General features: G+C 43.4%; 1 protein-coding gene across 9 annotated transcripts in view; it reads right to left on the bottom strand.

Moving 5' to 3' along the window:
• mecom (MDS1 and EVI1 complex locus) overlaps window positions 1–24,859 on the bottom strand; it is a 992,273-nt gene that overhangs the window by 123,970 nt on the left and 843,444 nt on the right. For all 9 annotated transcript variants that reach the window (XM_059651242.1, XM_059651246.1, XM_059651243.1 and 6 more), the window contains 3 exons: window positions 19,393–19,495; window positions 16,620–16,818; window positions 5,967–6,114 (listed from right to left, as the gene is read on the bottom strand). In XM_059651242.1, coding sequence (XP_059507225.1) covers window positions 5,967–6,114; window positions 16,620–16,818; window positions 19,393–19,495 — 450 coding nt within the window. The remainder of the gene's footprint in view (window positions 1–5,966; window positions 6,115–16,619; window positions 16,819–19,392; window positions 19,496–24,859) is intronic.

The following is a 24,859-nucleotide window of genomic DNA, read 5'->3' as shown; positions in this document are numbered from 1 at the left end:
TTCAAAGGTCTCAACTGTTTTTGAATAGAGCTCCTGGCTTTCCTTATGGAAGTAAAAACAAGCAGTTTGTAAAACAACATAGGTATAGAATGCCATTAATGCTCAAAGGAATTTTCGTGATTGTGTATGATGTTTCTTTTTGATATTCATTAATTAAAGTGAATATGGCCTTTTCAGAAGCATTTGAAGGACCATTGCTTGTTAATTTATTTTATTTTACTATGATTCTGATTCATGTTAAAGAAAAACTTACAAACACCGAAACTTTCTTGGCAAATTCTTCACTTGTGGGTCTTTCAGTAAAATTGGCGATTTTGATTTAGAGTTTTACTGTCGAGATCATAATACAATGCATGGGGCCACGAATTCATAACTTAACAATGGTTATTTAGATACGTGTATCAGTTTGCACTTTATGCACTCATCTACAATTATGTCAAAATGAAGCTAATTTTGAAGTCTAAAATCTAATGTAATTAGAAAACATATTTAAACTTGGAATAGAGAACATTTACTGCAACATCTAATCTGCATTAATATGAGGCCAAAATGCATGCTGCAGGTATGTAAAGTCACAACCTGTAAGGTTGCCCCACCTTGTGCATCGCCCCCTGCTGGCATAGCAGAATTTCCTCCATAATTTCATTTTTCAGCAGTCCTCTAAATCAGGGTTTCTTTTTAAAATATTTACTCGTTAACATATGTTTATGCACAAATAAAAGGATTTCTAATCCAGGTCTTAACAGCATGCTAAATTTGTTGGAATAGATTTTGATCTTCCATGATAATATAAATCAGATGAAAGCAGCTGGTTTTACACGAGGGATTTAAAACAGGCTGCTGATTTGCTGTTAGTGATAATGGGAACTGCAGATGCTGGAGAATCCGAGATAGAACATAGAACATAGAATATAGAACATAGAATAAGTATACCGTTTTGGATACTGCTGGGGGGGATGACCTACCAGAGGAAAGCCATAGTAGTCAGTTCTCTGGCACTGAGCCTGACACTGTGGCAAAGAAGGGAAGGGGGCAGAATAGAAAAGTACTCGTGGTAGGGGACTCGATAGTTAGGGGAATCGACAGGAGATTTTGTGGGCAAGATCGGGATTCCCGGAAGGTATGTTGCCTCCCTGGTGCCAGGGTCCGGGACGTCTCCGATCGGGTGTATAAAGTTCTAAAAGGGGAGGGCGAACAGCCAGAAATCGTGTTACATATTGGCACAAATGATATAGCCAGAAATAGGTTTGAGGATATAAAAAGTGATTTCAGGGAGTTAGGATGGAAGCTGCAGAGCAGGACGAACAGAGTAGTGTTCTCTGGTTTACTACCGGAGCCACGAGATAGTGAGGTGAGAAACAGGGAGCGGGCGCAGCTGAACACGTGGCTACGCAGCTGGTGTAGGAGGGAGGGCTTCAGATATGTTGATAATTGGGATGCCTTCTGGGGAAGGTGGGACCTGTACAAGAAGGATGGGTTGCATCTGAACTGGAAGGGGACCAATGTCCTGGGTGGAAGGTTTGCTCGAGTAGTTCGAGAGGGTTTAAACTAGTATGGCAGGGAGGTGGGAACCTGAGCTGTATACCAGAGGTGAGCGTTGATGCAGGTGAGGCAGTAGCAAGAGGTAGACCAGCTAGTGGGAAGGATATTCCTGGGAAGGAACCAAGGGATCGGTTAAAGTGTGTTTGCTTTAATGCAAGGAGTATCAGGAATAAAAGTGATGAACTTAGAGCATGGATCAGTACCTGGTGCTATGATGTTGTGGCCATAACAGAGACATGGGTTTCTCATGGGCAGGAGTGGTTGCTGGATGTTCCAGGGTTTAGAACATTTAAAAAGAATAGGGAGGGGGGAAAAAGAGGAGGGGGTGTAGCACTACTAATCAGAGAGGGTATCACAGCTACAGAAGCTTCCTTTGTCGAGGAAGATCTGCCTACTGAGTCAGTATGGGTGGAAATTAGGAACAGCAAGGGAGTAGTCACCTCATTAGGGGTTTACTACAGGCCCCCCAATAGCAGCAGGGAGATTGAAGAAAGCATAGGTCGACAGATTTTGGAAAAGTGTGCACGCAGTAGGGTTGTTGTAATGGGTGACTTTAACTTTCCTAATATTGATTGGAACCTCCTTCGAGCAGAAGATTTGAATGGAGCTGTTTTTGTAAGGTGTGTTCAGGAGGGTTTCCTAACGCAGTACGTTGACAGGCCGACGAGGGGAGAGGCCATTCTAGACTTGGTGCTCGGAAACGAGCCGGGGCAGGTATCAGATCTTGTGGTGGGAGAGCATTTTGGTGATAGTGACCATAACTGCCTCACATTCTACATAGCTATGGAGAAGGAGAGGATTAGGCAGAATGGGAGGATATTTAATTGGGGAAGAGGAAACTATGATGCGATTAGACATGAGTTAGGAAGCATGGACTGGGAGCAGTTGTTCCATGGTAAGGGAACTATCGACATGTGGAGACGGTTTAAGGAACAGTTGTTGGGAGTGATGAGTAAATATGTCCCTCTGAGACAGGCAAGAAGGGGTAAGATTAGGGAACCTTGGATGACGAGAGCGGTGGAGCTTCTAGTGAAAAGGAAGAAGGTAGCTTACATAAGGTGGAGGAAGCTAGGGTCAAGTTCAGCTAGAGAGGATTACATGCAGGCAAGGAAGGAGCTCAAAAATGGTCTGAGGAGAGCCAGGAGGGGGCACGAGAAAGGCTTGGCAGAAGGAATCCGGGAAAACACAAAGGCATTTTACACTTACGTGAGGAATAAGAGAATGGTCAAAGAAAGAGTAGGGCCGATCAGGGATAGCATAGGGAACTTGTGTGTGGAGCCTGAGGAGGTAGGGGAAGCCCTAAATGAGTTTTTTGCTTCTGTCTTCACGAAAGAAACAAACTTTGTAGTGAATGAAACCTTTGAAGAGCAGGTGTGCATGCTGGAATGGATAGAGATAGACGAAGCTGATGTGCTGAAAATTTTGTCAAACATTAAGATTGACAAGTCGCCAGGCCCGGATCAGATTTGTCCTCGGCTGCTTTGGGAAGCGAGAAATGCAATTGCTTCGCCACTTGCGAAGATCTTTGCATCCTCGCTCTCCACTGGAGTCGTACCTGAGGACTGGAGAGAGGCAAATGTAATTCCTCTCTTCAAGAAAGGAAATAGGGAAATCCCCGGCAATTATAGACCGGTAAGTCTCACGTCTGTCGTCTGCAAGGTGTTAGAAAGGATTCTGAGGGATAAGATTTATGACCATCTGGAAGAGCATGGCTTGATCAAATACAGTCAACACGGCTTTGTGAGGGGTAGGTCATGCCTTACAAACCTTATTGAGTTTTTTGAGGATGTGACTAGAAAAGTTGATGAGGGTCGAGCTGTGGATGTGGTGTATATGGACTTCAGTAAGGCATTTGATAAGGTTCCCCATGGAAGGCTCATTCAGAAGGTCAGGAGGAATGGGATACAGGGGAACTTAGCTGCTTGGATACAGAATTGGCTGGCCAACAGAAGACAGCGAGTGGTAGTAGAAGGAAAATATTCTGCCTGGAAGTCAGTGGTGAGTGGAGTTCCACAGGGCTCTGTTCTTGGGCCTCTACTGTTTGTAATTTTTATTAATGACTTGGACGAGGGGATTGAAGGATGGGTCAGCAAGTTTGCAGACGACACAAAGGACGGAGGTGTCGTTGACAGTGTAGAGGGCTGTTGTAGGCTGCAGCGGGACATTGACAGGATGCAGAGATGGGCTGAGAGGTGGCAGATGGAGTTCAACCTGGATAAATGCGAGGTGATGCATTTTGGAAGGTCGAATTTGAAAGCTGAGTACAGGATTAAGGATAGGATTCTTGGCAGCGTGGAGGAACAGAGGGATCTTGGTGTGCAGATACATAGATCCCTTAAAATGGCCACCCAAGTGGACAGGGTTGTTAAGAAAGCATATGGTGTTTTGGCTTTCATTAACAGGGGGATTGAGTTTAAGAGTCGTGAGATCTTGTTGCAGCTCTATAAAACTTTGGTTAGACCGCACTTGGAATACTGCATCCAGTTCTGGGCGCCCTATTATAGGAAAGATGTGGATGCTTTGGAGAGGGTTCAGAGGAGGTTTACCAGGATGCTGCCTGGACTGGAGGGCTTATCTTATGAAGAGAGGTTGACTGAGCTTGGTCTCTTTTCATTGGAGAAAAGGAGGAGGAGAGGGGACCTAATTGTGGTATACAAGATAATGAGAGGCATAGATAGAGTTGATAGCCAGAGACTATTTCCCAGGGCAGAAATGGCTAGCACGAGGGGTCATAGTTTTAAGCTGTATGGAGGAAAGTATAGAGGGGATGTCAGAGGCAGGTTCTTTACGCAGAGAGTTGTGGGAGCATGGAATGCGTTGCCAGCAGCAGTTGTGGAAGCAAGGTCATTGAGGTCATTTAAGAGACTGCTGGACATGTATATGGTCACAGAAATTTGAGGGTGCATACATGAGGATCAATGGTCGGCACAACATTGTGGGCTGAAGGGCCTGTTCTGTGCTGTACTGTTCTATGTTCTATGTTCTATGTTCTATGTTCTATGTTCTATGTTCTATGTTCTATGTTCTATAAGAAAATGTGAGGCTGGATGAACACAGCAGGCCCAGCAGCATTTCAGGAGCACAAAAGCTGACGTTTCTCTGATGAAGGGTCTAGGCCCGAAACGTCAGCTTTTGTGCTCCTGAGATGCTGCTGGGCCTGCTGTGTTCATCCAGCCTCACATTTTATTATCTGCTGATTTGCTGTTACCCAGTTTATGTGATTGTACAATTTTCTTTGGGTGCTGAAGTCATTACAAAAAACAGCTTCATTTTTAGGTAGAAGAATACTCTGGATGTGAGTTTGCTCGCTGAGCTGGAAGGTTAGTTTTCAGACGTTTCGTCATCATTCTAGGTAACATCATCAGTGAGCCTCCGACAAAGCGCTGGTGTTATGTCCCGCTTTCTATTTATCTGGTTAGGTTTCCTTGGGTTGGTGATGTCATTTCCTGTTCTTTTTCTCAGGGGATGGTAGATTGGCTCCAAGTCAATGTGTTTGTTGATGGAATTCCGGTTGGAATGCCATGCTTCTAGGAATTCTCGTGCATGTCTCTGTTTGGCTTGTCCTAGGATGGATGCGTTGTCCCAATCAAAGTGGTGTCCTTCCTTATCTGTATGTAAGGATACGAGTGATAGTGGGTCATGTCGTTTTGTGGCTAGTTGATGTTCATGTATCCTGATGGCTAGCTTCCTGCCAGTTTGTCCAATGTAGTGTTTGTCACATTGACAAACACTACATTGGACAAACTGGCAGGAAGCTAGCCACCAGGATACATGAACATCAACTAGCCACAAAACGACATGACCCACTATCACTCGTATCCTTACATACAGATAAGGAAGGACACCACTTTGATTGGGACAACGCATCCATCCTAGGACAAGCCAAACAGAGACATGCACGAGAATTCCTAGAAGCATGGCATTCCAACCGGAATTCCATCAACAAACACATTGACTTGGAGCCAATCTACCATCCCCTGAGAAAAAGAACAGGAAATGACATCACCAACCCAAGGAAACCTAACCAGATAAATAGAAAGCGGGACATAACACCAGTGCTTCGTCGGAGGCTCACTGATGATGTTAACTAGAACGGTGATGAAACGTCTGAAAACTAACCTTCCAGTTCAGCGAGCAAACTCACATCCAGAACCTCAACCTGAGCTACAAATCTTCTCAAAACTCGCTAGAAGAATACTTTTACCTTTAAAGCTATTTTTCATGTTTTTGCAAGCATTTTAAGATTTAAATGGGTACCAAAATGTCAAATTCATATGTGAAATCCAATTTTGTCTGGAAAACAATATTGCTGCAAATATATACATGTTTTTCTCAGCACATGCATACTTTGTGAATTTCTGATGTTTTATTTTTGCCCAAATGTGGTAACAGTGAAAAGAAAGCAATGAAACCCATCACCATACCTTGGCACAGTTTTCACACTCATAGTGCTTGCCGCTGTCGTGTGACATTTGATGACGGATAAGATTTGATTTCCAGTTAAAGGCTTTTGGGCACTGGTCACACTTGTACTCTCGCTCCTCTGTGTGAGTCAGCAGGTGTCTGTCCAAGCTGCAAAGTCAATAGCAGAGAGGTCATCAAACCATTTTCTCTGTAGCAGAGGTGCACGTTACCATGACTCTGACAATCCTCTACTGCGTATCAGCATCTGGACGAGCAGCAGTCCTTCATCTTATCACCTTTCTCAGATTAAAATGAGGTACTAGCATTACAGAATTATCAAAAATTTCTGACATTGAAAGAGGCCACTATACTGGTAAAGAAGGAATTACCCTAATTTCCTGCACTAATCGATAAGCCTGCAGGTCATGGCTCTTTCAGTAGTTTTCCAATTTTTTTTTAATGTGATGGGAGTTTCAAGCCCCTGACCACCATCTGGATGAAAGATGTATCGTTATCTCTTCTAATCCTTCAAACAACTAGATTGAGTCTATAGTCCCAGAATTTCATCCTTCTTCTGTCTTTACTCTCTCTCAACTCCTTATAATTTGGTAAGCTTCAACTAACTCACCCCCTCAGTCTGCACTCTTCACAGCAAATAACCAGTCTTTTCAACATTTTCTCAAGGCTAAAATATTAACACTTGCCTAAATTAAACTGTACAGGTGTTGGAAATATTTGGCAAATCTGGCAGTATCATTGGAGAGAGAAACAGAGTTAACATTGCAGGTTGAGATAAACTTTCTAATCTCTCTAGGTATAATCGCATCTTGCCTCTAATGCAGCAACCAGACTTCGCACAGTGCTCAAGTGTTGGTTAAATTGCACTGAGCATGGCTTTAGATAAATCTCCCAAAAAATTAAGGGGTAAAAAAGGAGTCTCTCTCAATTCTGGGCCGAAGAGATGACCAGAGGGTTGCAGTGGCAGAGAGATCTACTGAGATCAGTGGATCTCTCAATTCTGTACCCTTAAATGGTCCAAGAGATGCTGGCAGCCTCCATCACATCACTAAATGAGAACTTAGACCGTGCTATGATTGAAAGAAGGGTTTCCAACATGGAGGCCTTCACAACAGATTTCAGTTTGTCTTCACCTACAGCTCAGTCCTGGCATTGTCTCGCAGGAACTATTGGATGGCAGCTAAGGGTGGACAGGTGTTCCTATATTCTACGGAATGCTACAGCTCTAGAAGATTCCCATTGAAATAGTACAGGGGCAAGTGTCTGATCACCAAGTCTCCCTTTATTCACACATAGAGAGTCCTTGTCGTTTATCCAGCTTCCTCAGAGCCAGCTCTCAGATTGAGCTGAACCCGTGACTCTGCTATTTATATCTGTCAGTCAGGGCTCCCTGACTAGGGGGTGCGTAACACACTGCAATTTGCCTCTTGCACCTGCAGCATTTCGGAAGAAAATCATTCTCTTCTTTATAGGGCCAAGGTGTTGAGAATGCGATATCTGCCCTGTCCATCTCAGATTCTGAGGTATCTCCAATTCGTGGTAGATAGGAAGAATCCACGGGTTGTGGGACTGTTGGAAAGGCCATCGAGGAGCTGGGCACACTTTGTTCCACATCGTTTGCATGTCTGCAGCTTTCACATGGTCCATGTGCTTGTTCAGGGCCATTGTACTTTTTTTTGGGTGTGAGCAGCAGCGGAGGTAAGACAAATTCGGAAGACTGCAGCTAAGGTAAGGCAGTTTTTTTAAAATTACTTACCGGTAGCGGGCAGCAGTGTTTTTCTCTTTCACAGGAGCGGGAGCAGCGGAGGAAGTGACGAGGACCAGAGGGGCAGCCGGGAAGGAAAGCGAGTATAAATACTCACCCTTCGACGCCAACGGCCATTTTGAGTGCGAGCAGCGGCGGAGGGAAGACGAGCCCGGAAGACTGCAGCTAAGGTAAGGCAGTTTTTTAAAATTACTTACCGGTAGCGGGCAGCAGTGTTTTTCTCTTTCACAGAAGGAGCGGGAGCAGCGGAGGAAATGACGAGGACCAGAGGGGCAGCCAGGAAGGAAAGCAGTGACCATATATAGCAGCAAGGCGGCTAAACCCGAGACTCTACAACTGCAGTGTCTCCCACCCGCCCTCCTCCTCTAACCTCGTTAATAAGGTAAGGTTCATTCTAACCTTTCTCTATTGAAAATAAGTTTGTTATCAATTTTATAGCAACTTGAACTAAGCTTTCTACTTTAGTACTGAGTGGGTGTTCAGATAAGTGGGGTATGGAGGCTAGGGCAGTTGCTTGCTCCTCCTGCAGAATGTGGCAGGTGGGAGACATGGCACACGTCTCCGCTGGCTACATCTGCGGGAAGTGCACCCAACTCCAGCTCCTTGAAAACCGTGTTAGGGAAATGGAGCTGGAGCTGGATGAACTACGGATCATTCGGGAGGCAGAGGGGGTAACTGAGAGGAGTTACCAGGAGTTGGTCACTCCTAAGGCTCAGGACAAGGACAGATGGGTTACAGTTAGGGGGAGGAAGGGGACAGACAGACATTGCAGAGATCCCCTATGGGCATTCCCGTCAGCAATAAGTATACCATTTTGGATACTGCTGGGGGGGATGACCTACCAGAGGAAAGCCATAGTAGTCAGTTCTCTGGCACTGAGCCTGACACTGTGGCAAAGAAGGGAAGGGGACAGAATAGAAAAGTACTCATGATAGGGGACTCGATAGTTAGAGGAATCGGCAGGAGATTTTGTGGTCAGGATCGAGATTCCTGGAAGGTATGTTGCCTCCCTGCTGCCAGGGTCCGGGACGTCACCGATCGGGTGTATAAGGTTCTAAAAGGGGAGGACGAACAGCCAGAAATCGTGTTACATATTGGCACTAACGATAATAGCCAGAAAAAGGATTGACGATATAAAAAGTGATTTCAGGGAGTTAGGGTGGAAGCTGCAAAGCAGGACGAACAGAGTAGTGTTCTCTAGTTTACTACCGGTCCCACGAGATAGCGAGGCGAGGAACAGGGAGCGGGTGCAGCTTAACACGTGGCTGCGCAGCTGGTGTAGGAGGGAGGGCTTCAGATATGTAGATAATTGGGATGCCTTCTGGGGAAGGTGGGACCTGTACAAGAAGGATGGGTTGCATCTGAACTGGAAGGGGACCAATGGAAGGTTTGCTCGAGTAGTTTGAGAGGGTTTAAACTAGTATGGCAGGGGGGTGGGAACCTGAGCTGTATACCGGAGGTGAGAGTTGATGCAGGTGAGGCAGTAGCAAGAGGTAGACCTGCTAGTGGGAAGGATTTTCCTGGGAAGGAACCAAGGGATCAGTTAAAGTGTGTTTGCTTTAACGCAAGGAGTATCAGGAATAAAAGTGATGAACTTAGAGCATGGATCAGTACCTGGTGCTATGATGTTGTGGACATAACAGAGACATGGGTTTCTCAGGGGCAGGAATGGTTGCTGGATGTTCCAGGGTTTACAGCATTTAAAAAGAATAGGGAGGGGGGGGAAAAGAGGAGGGGGTGTAGCGCTACTAATCAGAGAGGGTATCACAGCTACAGAAGCTTCCATTGTCGAGGAAGATCTGCCTACCGAGTCAGTGTGGGTGGAAATTAGGAACAGCAAGAGAGTAGTCACCTCGTTAGGGGTTTACTACAGGCCCCCCAATAGCAGCAGGGAGATTGAAGAAAACATAAGTCGACAGATTTTGGAAAAGTGTGGACGTAGTAGGGTTGTTGTAATGGGTGACTTTAACTTTCCCAATATTGATTGGAACCTCCTTCGAGCAGAAGATTTGAATGGAGCTGTTTTTGTAAGCTGTGTTCGGGAGGGTTTCCTAACTCAGTACGTTGACAGGCTGACGAGGGGAGAGGCCATTCTAGACTTGGTGCTCGGAAACAAGCCGGGGCAGGTATCAGATCTTGTGGTGGGAGAGCATTTTGGTGATAGTGACCATAACTGCCTCACATTCTACATAGCTATGGAGAAGGAGAGGATTGGGCAAAATGGGAGGATGTTTAATTAGGGAAGAGGAAACTATGATGCAATTAGACATGAGTTAGGAAGCATGGACTGGGAGCAATTGTTCCATGGTAAAGGCACTATAGACATGTGGAGACTGTTTAAGGAACAGTTGTTGCGAGTGATGAATAAATATGTCCCTCTGAGACAGGCAAGAAGGGGTAAGATAAAGGAACCTTGGATGACGAGAGCGGTGGAGCTTCTTGTCAAAAGGAAGAAGGTAGCTTACATAAGGTGGAGGAAGCTAGGGTCAAGCTCAGCTCTCGAGTATTACAGGCAGGCGAAGAAGGAGCTCAAAAATGGTCTGAGGAGAGCCAGGAGGGCGCGCGAGAAAGGCTTGGCAGAACGGATTAGGGGAGAACACAAAGGCATTTTACACTTATGTGAGGAATAAGAGAATGGTCAAAGAAAGAGTAGGGCCGATCAGGGATAGCATAGGCAACTTGTGTGTGGAGTCTGAGGAGGTAGGGGAAGCCCTAAATGAGTTTTTTGCTTCTGTCTTTACAAAAGAAACAAACTTTGTAGTGAATGAAACCTTTGAAGAGCAGGTGTGCATGCTGGAATGGATAGAGATAGAGGAAGCTGATGTGCTGAAAATTTTGTCAAACATTAAGATTGACAAGTCGCCAGGCCCGGACCAGATTTGTCCTCGGCTGCTTTGGGGAATGAGAAATGCAATTGCTTCGCCACTTGCGAAGATCTTTGCATCCTCGCTTTCCACTGGAGTCGTACCTGAGGACTGGAGAGAGGCAAATGTAATTCCTCCCTTCAAGAAAGGAAATAGGGAAATCCCTGGCAATTACAGACCAGTAAGTCTCACGTCTGTCATCTGCAAGGTGTTAGAAAGGATTCTGAGGGATAGGATTTATGACCATCTGGAAGAGCATGGCTTGATTAAATGCAGTCAACACGGCTTTGTGAGGGGCAGATCATGCCTCACAAACCTTATCGAGTTCTTTGAGGATGTGACTAGAAAAGTTGATGAGGGTCGAGCTGTGGATGTGGTGTATATGGACTTCAGCAAGACATTTGATAAGGTTCCCCATGGTAGGCTCACTCAGAAGGTCAAGAGGAATGGGATACAGGGGAACTTAGCTGTCTGGATACAGAATTGGCTGGCCAACAGAAGACAGAGAGTGGTAGTAGAAGGAAAATATTCTGCCTGGAAGTCAGTGCTGAGTGGTGTTCCACAGGGTTCTGTCCTTGGGCCTCTACTGTTTGTAATTTTTATTAATGACTTGGATGAGGGGATTGAAGGATGGGTCAACAAGTTTGCAGACGACACGAAGGTTGGAGGTGTCGTTGACAGTATAGAGGGCTGTTGTAGGCTGCAGCGGGACATTGACAGGATGCAGAGATGGGCTGAGAGGTAGCAGTTGGAGTTCAACCTGGATAAATGGGAGGTGATGCATTTTAGAAGGTCGAATTTGAAAACTGAGTACAGGATTAAGGATAGGATTCTTGGCAGTGTGGAGGAACAGAGGGATATTGGTGTGCAGGTACATAGATCCCTTAAAATGGCCACCCAAGTGGACAGGGTTGTTAAGAAAGCATATGGTGTTTTGGCTTTCATTAGCAGGGGGATTGAGTTTAAGAGTCGTGAGATCTTGTTGCAGCTCTATAAAACTTTGGTTAGATCGTACTTGGAATACTGCGTCCAGCTCTGGTCGCCCTATTATAGGAAAGATGTGGATGCTTTGGAGAGGGTTCAGAGGAGGTTTACCAGGATGCTGCCTGGACTGGAGGGCTTATCTTATGAAGAGAGGTTGACTGACCTCTGACTTTTTTCATTGGCGAAAAGGAGGAGGAGAGGGGGCCTAATTGAGGTATACAAGATAATGAGAGGCATAGATAGAGTTGATAGCCAGAGACTATTTCCCAGGGCAGAAATGGCTTACACAAGGGGTCATAGTTTTAAGCTGGTTGGAGGAAAGTAGAGAGGGGATGTCAGAGGCGGGTTCTTTACACAGAGAGTTGTGAGAGCATGGAATGCGTTGCCAGCAGCAGTTGTGGAAGCAAGGTCATTGGGGACATTTAAGAGACTGCTGGACATGCATATGGTCACAGAAATTTGAGGGTGCATACATGAGGATCAATGGTCGGCACAACATCATGGGCTGAAGGGCCTGTCCTGTGCTGTACTGTTCTATGTTCTATGTTCTATGCTCTATGTTTTATATGCAACTGGCCTGACCTCAAGTCAAGAGTGCCTCTTATGCAGGCAGAGCCATTCCCATGGTTCTGATAGCAAGCTTTGTCGTCTGAAGCAAACTGTCTCCAGCACTGAGAGGAGACGTGGTGTCCAGCATTGGTGTTTCTGATGTTTTTTCATCCTTTTTCCCCCTGGTCTGGGAAGGGCAGGTTTAACCTGGTGTGAACTCTTCTTCCCATTAGCAAATCTCCTGGACTTATACCCATAGTTGCATGGCATGGTCCAATAATCAAATAGGAACTGGGACAGCTTGGTATCGAGTGAGGCGATAGGCTGTTTCTTTAAGCCTGCCTTCAAAGTTTGGGCTGTTTTTTCTGCCAGAAGATGGGATGATGGGTGTTGTGGAGCTGTGCTTATATATTGAATACCATTCGACTTTTTGGAGATACTCAAATTCCCTGCTGATAAATGATGGCCCATTGTCTGTGACCAATACTTCTGGGCGACTGTATATTGCAAAAAATGCATGCAGTTTTTCTATTGTCATCCCTGTTTTTGATAAACGAACTCTATACACGTCCAACCATTTTGAGTCGGTGTCCACAATAATTAAGAACATTGAGTCCATGAAAGGACCTGCATAGTTTAAATGTAACCAAGCACAGAGATTCCCCATCCATTCCTGCTTATTACGTCATTTTTGTCCTTGTTGGAACTCTGGGCACTGTCCCACCAACACGATTATGCCTGCATTCAATCCTGGCCCCCAGACATAACATCTCACCAACATCTTCATTTTGGAAACCCATAGATGACCCTGCTCGGGTTCAGCCAGTGTCTGGTGGCCACCTTTCCTCGGCAGAATCACTCTTGCTGACCATAACAATATACCATCCTCTACTGGGATCGGGCTTCTCTGGGTCCAAAAAAGGTTTTAATTCTGATTGTAACGGCCCTTAGGTTTCCCCCATCGCTACCAGCTGGTTCAGTTTTGCCAGGACAGGATCTTTCTGTGTCCAATATTTGATACTATCAGCTGTGGCTGGAAGTGCGTCCAGAAAATTTATTATTATTACAGACTCTTCCAGTGGTGGTACCACCGGTGGTGTATCTGTCAGTGGGAGACAGCTCAATGCATCCACATTTGCTAAGTCAACATTTCGGGCTGAAACCCTTTGTTCGTCCAGTTTCGTGAACGACAGCTCCCCTGCCAACTTTGCCTACAAATGCATAGTGCAAGTGATTGGGTATTTATCCAGTTGTGAGAAGCAGTTCACTGTTTATTTAAAATCCCCCCAAAGATGAACTGACCCGTTAGACCTCACAATCGATAAAACCGGTGCTGCCCATTCTGCAAACTGGACTGGTTTGATGATTCCTTCGCTTTCCAGCCTCCTGGTTTCTGCCCGTCAGGTAAATGGCACTCGGTGGGACTTGCAGAATTGTGCAATTTCTTTGTGGTCAACATCAAAGATGGCCTCGCCTCCTTTGATGGTACCACAATCTTCCTGAAAAACTTTTGGGTATTTAATCAGGACTTCACTCAGGCAGTCATTTATCAGTTGAAAAATATTGCGCCAACCTAGATGAATCTTCCTCTTTGACCCCATTAAGCTGGGGCCCAAGTCTTTTACTATAATCAGTGATAACTGAACCAGCTGCTTCTTATAAACAACTGGAGCCAAAGTTCCCTCAATCTAGCTGAGGTCTTGTGCAAGCTTAAGCATTGGAGTTCAGAGCGGATTTTGGTAAAGACTGGTCCTGCGATCAGCTGCACCAGTATCAACCTCCATCAAAAACTGGCGACCAAATAACCAGACATTTACTTTGATTGGTTCTGATTTGGATATTGCTAGGCAATTTAACTGTTCCAAACCACTGTGCTCTCCTGGGTACCAGCCTATGAAATCCCTCACTAAATTTAGGTCTAGTTGGGGGGGGGGAGGGGCTCTTTTGCTGTTTTGAGTCCGCAAACTGGCAGCAACTACAATGGCTTGCTGGCCCAGATGCTGAAGAAAATTTTAATCATTTGGCCAAGGCTTGGTTTTGATTTGGGATTTTGCACTGGGCTGATCTAGAGTCCCTCTGTTCAGGATCTGTCCTGAGTGAGGCTAAGCAACTGACTTTACTCAGGTGCTGTTATTCAAACTCAGTTGGGCTGGTGAGGGTGTCCACTTCTATTGGATTACCCTGCAACTCATATGGTCCACTTGCTGCATTTTCCAATGACAAAGCTAGTTACAGTGCCCATTTGATGTTCTCTTGGGCTTCAGGCAGTAGGTGCTTTTGCATGGTCCCATCATTAATCCCATATATCAAATGGTCTCTCAGCATCTCATTTAGAATTAAACCAAAGTCACACGTCTCAGTCAGTCATTTTAACCAAGTCAAAAATCTCGATATAGATTCCCCTGGTTCTCAAATTGTGGAGTAAAACCATTAGATTCAGATTAGAGGAGGCTTGGGATCATAATATTCCTTAACTAAATCCTTTAACTCTTCAAACGTTTTAGTATCTGGTGCGTGAGGAAACGTTAGGCTCCTAATAACCAAAAATGCTGCAGGTCCACAAGCTGTCAGGAGACTTACTTATTGTTTTCATCTGTCCCAATGTTATTTGCCCAGAAAAAAATAGTGCATTCCTTCCACATACTGGGCTCAGTCTTTAATGGCAGGATTGAATGAGTTAAGCTTTCTAAATAGCAACATGATGCCAGAAATGCTTACCCCAATTCAAAGACAACTTTTGCAAGCAGCTTTCTTCAGGGACATGCTTTACTTTCATTGCCACTGAAATAACTCTACAGAGGCTAGTATCCTGGCACCAAATAACCTTCTATTTACACATGGAGAGTCCTTGACACTGATCCAGATTCCTCAGTGCCGGCTCTCAGAGTGAACTGAACCGCTGACCCTCCTGTTTATATCTGATTGCCCAGTCAGGTCATTGTGGCTATCAGATTAAAAGTCCCAATTAGGGAACTCATATTCTGTGAGGCCTACATGACTGACCTCATTACAATCACTACAATGCTACCTTGTCAGGGATAATAGGGCTGTGTAACAAATCAAATCCCACAAAAGAATTTAAAGAACTAATAAGGTTCTGACATTCTTACTCCTAACAATTGACTTTTTTTTAAATTTTGTTTTAATGTGTATTTGTTGTGACATAATAACTAAAGACCATGTGAGACCATGTATCTGTACATTTTGACAAAAGGAAAACATTGTGGATGCTGGAGGTCTGAAATAAAAGCAGAAAACATTCAAAACACTCAGCAGGTTTGGCAGCCTCTGTGGAGAGAGAAAGAGTTAACGTTTCAAGTCCAGTACGACTCTTCCTCACTGTTCTGAATTGAAACATGAACTTATTTCTCTCTCCAGAGAGTCAAATCTGTTGAGTTTCTCCAGCATTTTCTGTTTTCACAACCAGGCTTTGGTTGATTACCAATCAATGCGATCCCAGATAATCACTCCAACTTTCATTTCCTTCTCAGCTTTGAGCAGAAATTTGCAAAGTTGTGACTGGGAGTTTCCGGGTCTTTGGTTGGTGTGTGAGGCAGAGTAAGTTACTCAAAGGATACTATCCCTTATTCTGTCAGATACAAGCGAGCAGCTACTTGGCAGTGCTTCCAGAGATGCTCAAAGCTGCTACTTTTTCATTGTTCTCTGACTGCCCATATTTCTTGGCTTATTTTTCTGCTAAACATTTCTAAGTAATCAAAAACATAATGTATTTATACAATTGTGAATGCTCATATTCTGATCCAAGTACTTGCTGAGCTACCAGTCAGCTGTGTGCGTGTAACACCTTCATGTTGTCTGTCAACAGTATAGACATAATTGCCCTGCCCAGGCTACTAATTGACATGTTGAAAAGTGAAGCAGCTTGTTTTACATTCCTTTAACTCAAGCATTCTTGGTACTACTGAAAGTGGGTTGTTTTAATTCCAGTGCTCTAGAAATGTTGTAACTTTAAAGCCCTTCTTTATTTATGTTTAGTAGTCAACACCACTGAGTTTGCCGTTAAAAGTTAGATTCCATACATTTTGTTGGCAATATAGAATATGATGTAAAATAATTATATAACCAATCAAATGACAAAATATTTTTTGAACACTATGGTATACCGTGAACATGATGAAACTTTTCCTGGCAAGGTAATTTGTGAACTTCCATCATCCTGTTGCACCTTCAGTCTGTCTAGCAGAATAGGGAACAACTCTAAGTTGCAAATCCTGCATTCAGGGAGAAAATTACAGAGATGTCTTTTCCTGAACTTTGCACAAGCAATTCTTGCTGGAAAATAGAATGACTTAAACTTTTTGTCAAACACTGAGAGGAGTCAACACTTGTGGAGAGGGGTTGAGTCACAGGGTTCATCTTTAGGAAACTATATTTTCCCAAACATTTGTAGTCGGTCAGAGGCATTGTATGTTAAACTACTATACCAAAGATGGTCCAGTACTCAAAGAAACAGCTTGAATTGCTGTACCCACCTTTGAGCATCTGGGTAAATGCCATCACATTCTTTACACTCGTGAAGTTCATCTTCACCATTCAGCTTCGGTTTGAAGTCTTCGTTCACCATCGAGAATGTGGTGGAGGAATTATTGCAGGTAAATTTCTGGTGGTCGAGCAGCTCTGCTTTACATTCGAAGAGCTTACTGCACTCAATACATCGATATTCACGCTCCTCTGTAACATTGAAACACCATCTTATAAACTTGAAACTAGATTCATCTGAACTTTAAGACTTAATAACTCCAATTAATTATTATCAGTATGAGATGTGGTAAAGTTCATTTCGCAAGCAGGAGAGTCAATCGTTCCTCTCAATTAATGAGACCACATGATGCAGTTTTTATAAGGCTATTGTAAATAATCAATTACAGACGGCCAATGATTGTTAATGGATCTAAGAACCACACAATTCATGGTTTACGTAACCTTCCCACACCCCTTGAAATCTAATCGAAGTCCAGGTTCTTTCCAGAAGTAACTATGACACTTCACATTCACCTCCAAAGTCACCAATAACAAATGATGAGTTGTATTGTGTTTTTATTTTATAAGCTTATTTTTAAATAATTCAACAATGTATCCTTATAAAATGAACCAATGTATTTTTCTATTCATTAAAAGTATTTGAGGAGGATTGTTGGCATGCAAGAGGCAATATTAACATGTTTCAACTGGCTCCTTCATGAAAAACAGACATAATTTAATCAAAATGACCAGCAGTAAAATACGGCCTTAAGGTAGTTAGGTACAGACCAGGAATAAATATAGAAAAAGTTAATGGGATAGTAACTACATCAAAAAGCAGATGAGGCTGGTAAGTGCATTAAAATATTCTCGAGGGCCAATGATATTATTGAAGGCTTATTGTGACTTCTGTCTACCTTCCAATGCTGTTCAACCACAAATCTCATGTAAATGTATCACATGCTATCAGAGATGGATTTTCTGCACAATTCTTTCACTTCTCTTCAGAACACTTTCATCTACAGTTGGCAGTGTTGCTGTAAATTAAAGTGAAACATAATTTCAGGCCATTCTGATGGTAAGCTTTCTGCTTGAAACTTATGCCAGATGCCAGATGCCAGAACTACATTTTTGGATTCCCTCAGCAGACAGAACCTTCATTGGCTTTCCCTGCTTCAGATTCGAGCAACTCCCTGGAGAAGCGAGTCAATTATTTAGCGTAATGTCTGAGCAAACTATGCCACCCAACCCTCTTTTCTAAAATAATAAATTGCTTGTCTCTTTTTGCCAAAGCATGATTATAAGCAGATTTGGGGTTTCAATTTTCTGTACACAGTTATATTAAGTGTCTTTTATTGCAAAGATTTTCTTGTTGATCTTTCATGATCAAACTGTTTCTCTTTCAAAGTGCAGCTCCAAAGACATTTCACTATACAATGAAAAATTAATTTGACTTACTTCAAAAAAGGACATCTAACAAGAAAATGGTGACTTCATACAGTTACAAAGGAAAGGAAGTAAATTTATTACACAGCTACTTACAAAGCAAGCAGTCACTGCCAGGATCAATGGCTCATGGCCTCTAATATCTCCAAGAATGGTTCTTACGAAGAGGAGAGTAGACCAACTGAGTGTATTGTGTCAGCAATACATGCAAACTGCCAAATACTGGATAATTAATCTACTGTTTTCATCACTGTTGTACGGGGTATTTAAAATGCAACTTCAGGCACAACAGTAATATTTTAATCCAACACATGCTACATCAAAAGGGTCACGCAGCACTGGCCACTGGAAGAACAAAGAAGGGAAGCAGCCACTACTGGCATGAGCATTGCTCTGTTTCCACACAACCAAGATCATACTACTCAGGGGGACAAGATGTTCTGCCACAGCTGAATCAAGGGGTGGAGAGTGTTGCCCCCTCAGACACCATTAACTTTGTATCAGGGTCAGAATGGACAAGGACACTCACCTCAACTCTGACAGTAGCAAAATGAGCAAGTTTCTTCTCTTCCTGTCAATTATAGAGATTGGTCCAAACAAGTAAATTAAAATCTCTTCAGTGTATCTCAAAGAGCAGGTTGGTTCCATTAAGGAGCATGATGCTTCTCTCAAAAGATTTTTTAGGCCAGCATTTAGTACAATGTTAATTTTGGGCTTTATAAAAGCAGTAAAAGCACAAGACATTAGCAGTGTCAGTTCATTTATATCCCATTAAAACTACCATGGAAGTTAAGGGAATTATTTAATCTTTATAAAATGGTATCCTTGATTTACTTTAAGCTTTGAAATCACTGAACAGCTGAAGATAATCACTTATGAAGCAGAATGTGTTATTAAAAATATACATTTTTAGTCATTGTATTGTGGAAACAGAATGGCACCACATCATTTTCTGAAGCGGGGTCTAGGCCCAAAACGTCAGCCTTCCTGCTCCTCTGATGCTGCTTGGCCTGCTGTGTTCATCCAGCTCCACACCTTGTTATCTCTGGCACCATATGTAGTTCAAAACTATCCAAGCTCCCTGAAAACTTGTTGCTACATTCTAGCAAACTTGCCCATTTTGTTATGTTCCAAGATTATGAAATAAATGCGTTTTTGCAGATTTTTGCAAACAATGGAGCAATTTTGCAGCTGTTCAATGAGAGTTCATTTAATTGCTTTTGTTGACCAGAACCAAAATGAATGGAAAACATGGAATCACTGTGTTAGCCTTGTTAGGACACATGCTTTGCATTGTAACTGCAGTCTGATGAGATCATGATAGTGACAATTACTCACCATGTATCTCTGGAGCCATTGTTTCTTGTGAGGAGCCTTCACTCTTCATCAACACTAAGAGCTCCTCCCCAGGGCTAATGTCACGAATAATTCTATAAAAAATCTGGATTGAAGAAGAAGGATGTGCTGAGTATGGATAAAAGAATTGGTCTATAAGTGTGACAAGTTATCAAATAATACAGTGACAGTCAGCTTCTTTCACTTAGCACTGCTATATATTGGCTTTTACTCAGTCTTTCAAGTATCTGAAAGATAGATTATCAGCTTAATGCCCAGTTGTAAAACTGAAGTTACCAAACAAATACCAATAGAGAAATACTCTCTCTCAATACTGGTCTTCATTTCTGTCATTACAAATGAAATCTAAAACTGAACAGCTTCTCACATGAGTCTGACCTGCAACATCAGATTTATCTTTAACAATGCGTTGAAAATCTACTCTATAATATTTCATGTCATGATTGTAGGTGCAAACAGGTAATTTCAAATATTTCAAATGCAAAATAATTTCCAATCAAACTGGAAGCATTTACACTGTGCGAAGCAGGACTACCTATTTCCCCTGGATTTGTTTCATGTGCCTATATTGATGAGCTCTACTGTTGGGATCAACAACACCTCAAACCCATAATAGACAACAACAATAAGATTACTTTATACAATGAGACTTATTTTGCATGTGAAATATATTATGATTAAACCTCCCAAATATTCTGAGTTCCCATGACCATAGTGCTTAAAATTAGGAAATGATTAGATAAAGTCAATAAACTTATTTAAAAAAAACTGAATCCCACTCCTGCACATCTGCTCGCAATTCAACTGACCATTAGTTATTTAGCTCCAAACTGCCCACTCCTTTATGATGGGGGTGAGATCAGGAGTTGAGTGGGAAAGGGGTGGGGCCAGTCATCTGACCTGTTTTATGTGGCTGTCTGCTGGAAACAGACCAGGTGCGGGACATGGAATATCGAGCCGAACAGTTCTAACATCAGAACAGAAAGTCAATAGTGACATTTCGCTTCACTCTTTAGAAAAGGTTGGTGTTGTTCCTGATTGCTGGTGTCTCTGTTTGACTTTTACCTGAATATCCAGGCTCTGAAAATATTTTAGTGTTCTGATACACCCCTACCATAATGTCAGCTTCAGCGCGCTGGGTCAGAGACAAGTTGGGTGATATCTAGTCAAGTCATATTTTCCCTGCAAAGACATTTCCGACAGGTTAGTAGGAGCTGACCATTCTGCTTTATTCTACACATTCATCAACTTCACGGAGAAGAAGGGAGGTTGTAGAAAGGTTGTGGGGTCTTCAGTTGAAAGATCCTGGTACTTTACCTTCAACCAACAGCCAGTATTGCGATCTCTGATCTTGTCAGGTAAACAATATTGATATTGTTGATTGTGAACTAGATGGGTTTTCACAATGTACAAGATCCTCCTTACTAATATCTGGAGGTTTGTGTCAAAATTGGAGAAATTGACCCAAAGCCAAGTCAAGCAATGATTTATATAATCATTTACAAAGAATATTACCTTACAGACAATATCACAAGTACAATCACCAAAATCCCCTGGATATGTCCTGCCCCGCTGGTAGGACAACTCCACCACAGGTGGCAACACAGTGGGACACAGTCAGGAGGGAGTTGCCCTGGGAGTCCTCAACATTGACTTTGGGCCTCATGAGGCTTCATGCCATCAAAGAAATCTGTTGATTATCATGTAACGTCCTCCCTCAGCTGATGAATCAGATGAATCTTCAATGTTGAACAACACTTGCAGGAAGCACCGAAGGTGGCAAGTTTCAATGTTCGCCACCAACAGTGGCTCGGCAGCAGCATTGTTGATTGAGCTGGTCATGTCCTAAAGGGCACTGCTGCTGGACTGGGTTGACAGTCAGTAGCGATGGAAACAACAGAATGGCAAGCATACTTGACCTTGTCTTGACCAACCTACCCATAGTAGAACAACAATCTATTATTAGTGTGAGTCCACAACTAACAAATCAGATCAAAGCTCTGTAGTCCTGCCACACCCAGTCATGAATGGTGATGGGCAATCAAACAATTCACCAGAGGAACAGGCTCCACAAACATCCCCATCTTCAGTGATGGGAGACGCAGCACATCAGTGCAAAGTTAAGGGTGATGCAATTGCAACAATCTTCAGCCAGAACTTCCAAGTAAATGATCCATCTCAGCCTTCTTCAGTGATCCCCAGCATCACAGATACAAGTCTTCAGCCAATTTGATTCACTCCACATGATATCAGGAAATGGTTGGAGACACTGGATACTGCAAGCTTTGGGCCTTGATAACATTGATTGATTGTCACATGTACCGAAGTACAGAGAACAGCTTTGCTTACGAGTGGTAAAAACAGTAAGCAAAGGATATACTGTCCAAAGGTTGTAAAAAATAGACTTAGACAGAGGCATACAGAGGAAATTGCACAGGGTGTGCACTAGGCGAGATCAACATTAGCAAGATCAGCATTATTTGAGACCAGGGAGACCATTCATCAGTCTAACAACGGCTGGGAAGAAGCTGTTCCTCAACCTGTTTGTGCCGGTTTTCAGGCTTCTGTATCTTCTGCCTGATGAAAGAAGTTGAAGGAGATCATTTTTGGAGTTAAATGGGTCTTTGGTGATGTTGACAACATTTCCGTAAGCAGCAGGGAGTCCATGGATGGAAGGTTGTACACACCACCTTTCACCAGGCTGGTGTGCGCCCAGACAATATGCTTTCAATGGTGCATCTGTAGAAGTTGGTGAGGGACTTTATAGACATACCAAATTCCCAGAGCCACCTGAGGAAGAAAGGGCATTGTTGTGGGCTTCCTGACTGTCGCATTTACGTGGGAAGACCAGAACAGGTCATCGGTTATTGCCACACTGAGGAACTTGACGCTGTCCACCATCTTGGCCACAGTTCTGTTAATGCAGATTGGGGGGGTGGTGTTCTCCTCCTTTCTTTCTGAAGTCAGTGATCATTTATTTAGATTTGCTGATGTTGAGAGAAAGGTTGTTCACCTTGCACCGCAACGTTAAATGTCTTCAAGGCGGAGGTTGATAAATTCTTGATCTCACAAGGAATCAAGGACTACGGGGAGAGTGCAGGGAAGTGGAGTTGAAATGCCCATCCGACATGATTAAATGGCAGAGTGGACTCGATAGGCCGAATGGCCTTGCTTCCACTCTTAAATCTTATGGTCTTATGTTAGCAAGCCCTCGATCTCCCTTCTCTATTTTAACTCATCGTTAAAAATCCATCCCACTATGGTAGCCTCATCAGCAAACATGCAGATGGTATTCATTCGGACTTTGGCAACACAGTTGAGAGAGCACAGGGAGTACAGTAGGGGACTCAGGATGCATCCTTGGGGGCACTCATGTTGAGGATTATTGTGAAGGTGCACTTTTCTGTCTTCACTGATTACAGTCTGTGGATGAGAACATAGAACATAGAACATAGAACATTACAGCACAGTACAGGCCCTTCGGCCCTCAATGTTGTGCCGACCTGTCATACCGATCTCAAGCCCATCTAACCTACACTATTCCATGTACATCCATATGCTTATCCAATGACGACTTAAATGTACCTAAAGTTGCCGAATCTACTACCGTTGCAGGCAAAGCGTTCCATTCCCTTACTACTCTCTGAGTAAAGAAACTACCTCTGACATCTGTCCTATATCTTTCACCCCTCAATTTAAAGCTATGCGCCCTCGTGCTCGCCGTCACCATCCTAGGAAAAAGGCTCTCCCTATCCACCCTATCTAACCCTCTGATTATTTTATATGTTTCAATTAAGTCACCTCTCAACCTTCTTCTCTCTAGTGAAAACAGCCTCAAGTCCCTCAGCCTTTCCTCGTAAGACCTTCCCTCCATACCAGGCAACATCCTAGTAAATCTCCTCTGCACCCTTTCCAAAACTTCCACATCCTTCTTATAATGCAGTGACCAGAACTGTACACAATACTCCAAGTGCGGCCACACCAGAATTTTGTACAGCATCACCATAGCCTCTTGGTTCCGGAACTTGATCCCTCTATTAATAAAAGCTAAAACACTGTATGCCTTCTTAACAGCCCTGTCAACCTGGGTGGCAACTTTCAAGGATCTGTGTACATGGACATCAAGATCTCTCTGTTCATTTACACTGCTAAGAATCTTACCATTAGCCCAGTACTTTGCCTTCCAGTTACTCCTACCGAAGTGCATCACCTCACACTTGTCTGCATTAAACTCCATTGGTCACCTCTCAGCCCAGCTCTGCAGCTTATCTATGTCTCTCTGCAACTTACAGCATCCTTCAACACTATCCACAACTCCACTGAGCTTAGTGTCATCTGCAAATTTACTAACCCATCCTTCTACGCCCTCATCCAGGTCATTTATAAAAATGACAAACAGTAGTGGATCCAACACCGACCCTGGCGGTACACCACCAGTAACTGGTCTCCAGGATGAACATTTCCCATCAACTACCACCCTCTGTCTACTTTCAGCAAGCCAATTTCTGATCCAAACTGCTATACCTCCCACAATTCCACTCTTCCACATTTTGTACAATAGCCTACTGTGGGGAACCTTATTGAATGCCTTGCTGAAATCGATATATACCACATCAACCGGTTTACTCTCATCTACCTGTTTGGTCACCTTCTCAAAGAACTCAATAAGGTTTGTGAGGCACGACCTTCCCTTCACAAAACCGTGCTGACTATCCCTAATCAATTTATTCTTTTCAAGATGATTATAAATCCTATCCCTTATAACCTTTTCCAACACTTTACCAACAACTGAGGTAAGGCTCACTGGTCTATAATTACCAGGTTTGTCTCTACTCCCCTTCTTGAACAGGGGAACCACATTTGCTATCCTGCAGGCGTCTGGCACAATTCCTGTAGACAATGACGAGTTAAAGATCAATGCCAAAGGCTCGTCAATCTCCTCTCTGGCTTCCCAGAGTATTCTAGGATAAATCCCATCCGGCCCAGGGGACTTATCCATCTTCACCCTCTGTAGGATTTCTAGTACCTCTTCCTGGTGAACCTCAATCCCACCTAGTCTGGTAGCCTGTATCTCAGTATTCTCCTCGACAACATTGTCATTTTCTAGAGTGAATACTGTTGAAAAATTTTCATTTAGCGCTTCCCCTATCTCATCTGACTCCAAACACAACTTACCACTACTATCCTTGATTGGGCCTAATCTTACTTTCATCATTCTTTTATTCCTTAAATGCCTATAGAAAGCCTTAGGGTTTACCCTGATCCTATCCGCCAACAACTTCTCATGTCTCCTCCTGGCTCTTCTGAGCTCTCTCTTTAGGTCTTTCCTGGATACCTCATAGCCCTCAAGCATCCTAACTGAGCCTTCACATCTCATCCTAACATAAGCCTTCTTCTTCCTCTTGACCAGAGATTCCACCTCCTTCGTAAACCACAGCTCCCGCGCTCT

Source organism: Stegostoma tigrinum, chromosome 14 (assembly GCF_030684315.1).
Source record: "Stegostoma tigrinum isolate sSteTig4 chromosome 14, sSteTig4.hap1, whole genome shotgun sequence".
Taxonomy (NCBI): domain Eukaryota; kingdom Metazoa; phylum Chordata; class Chondrichthyes; order Orectolobiformes; family Stegostomatidae; genus Stegostoma; species Stegostoma tigrinum.
Note: the sequence above shows the minus strand (reverse complement) of the source record. Positions and strands in the feature narration are given on the sequence as shown.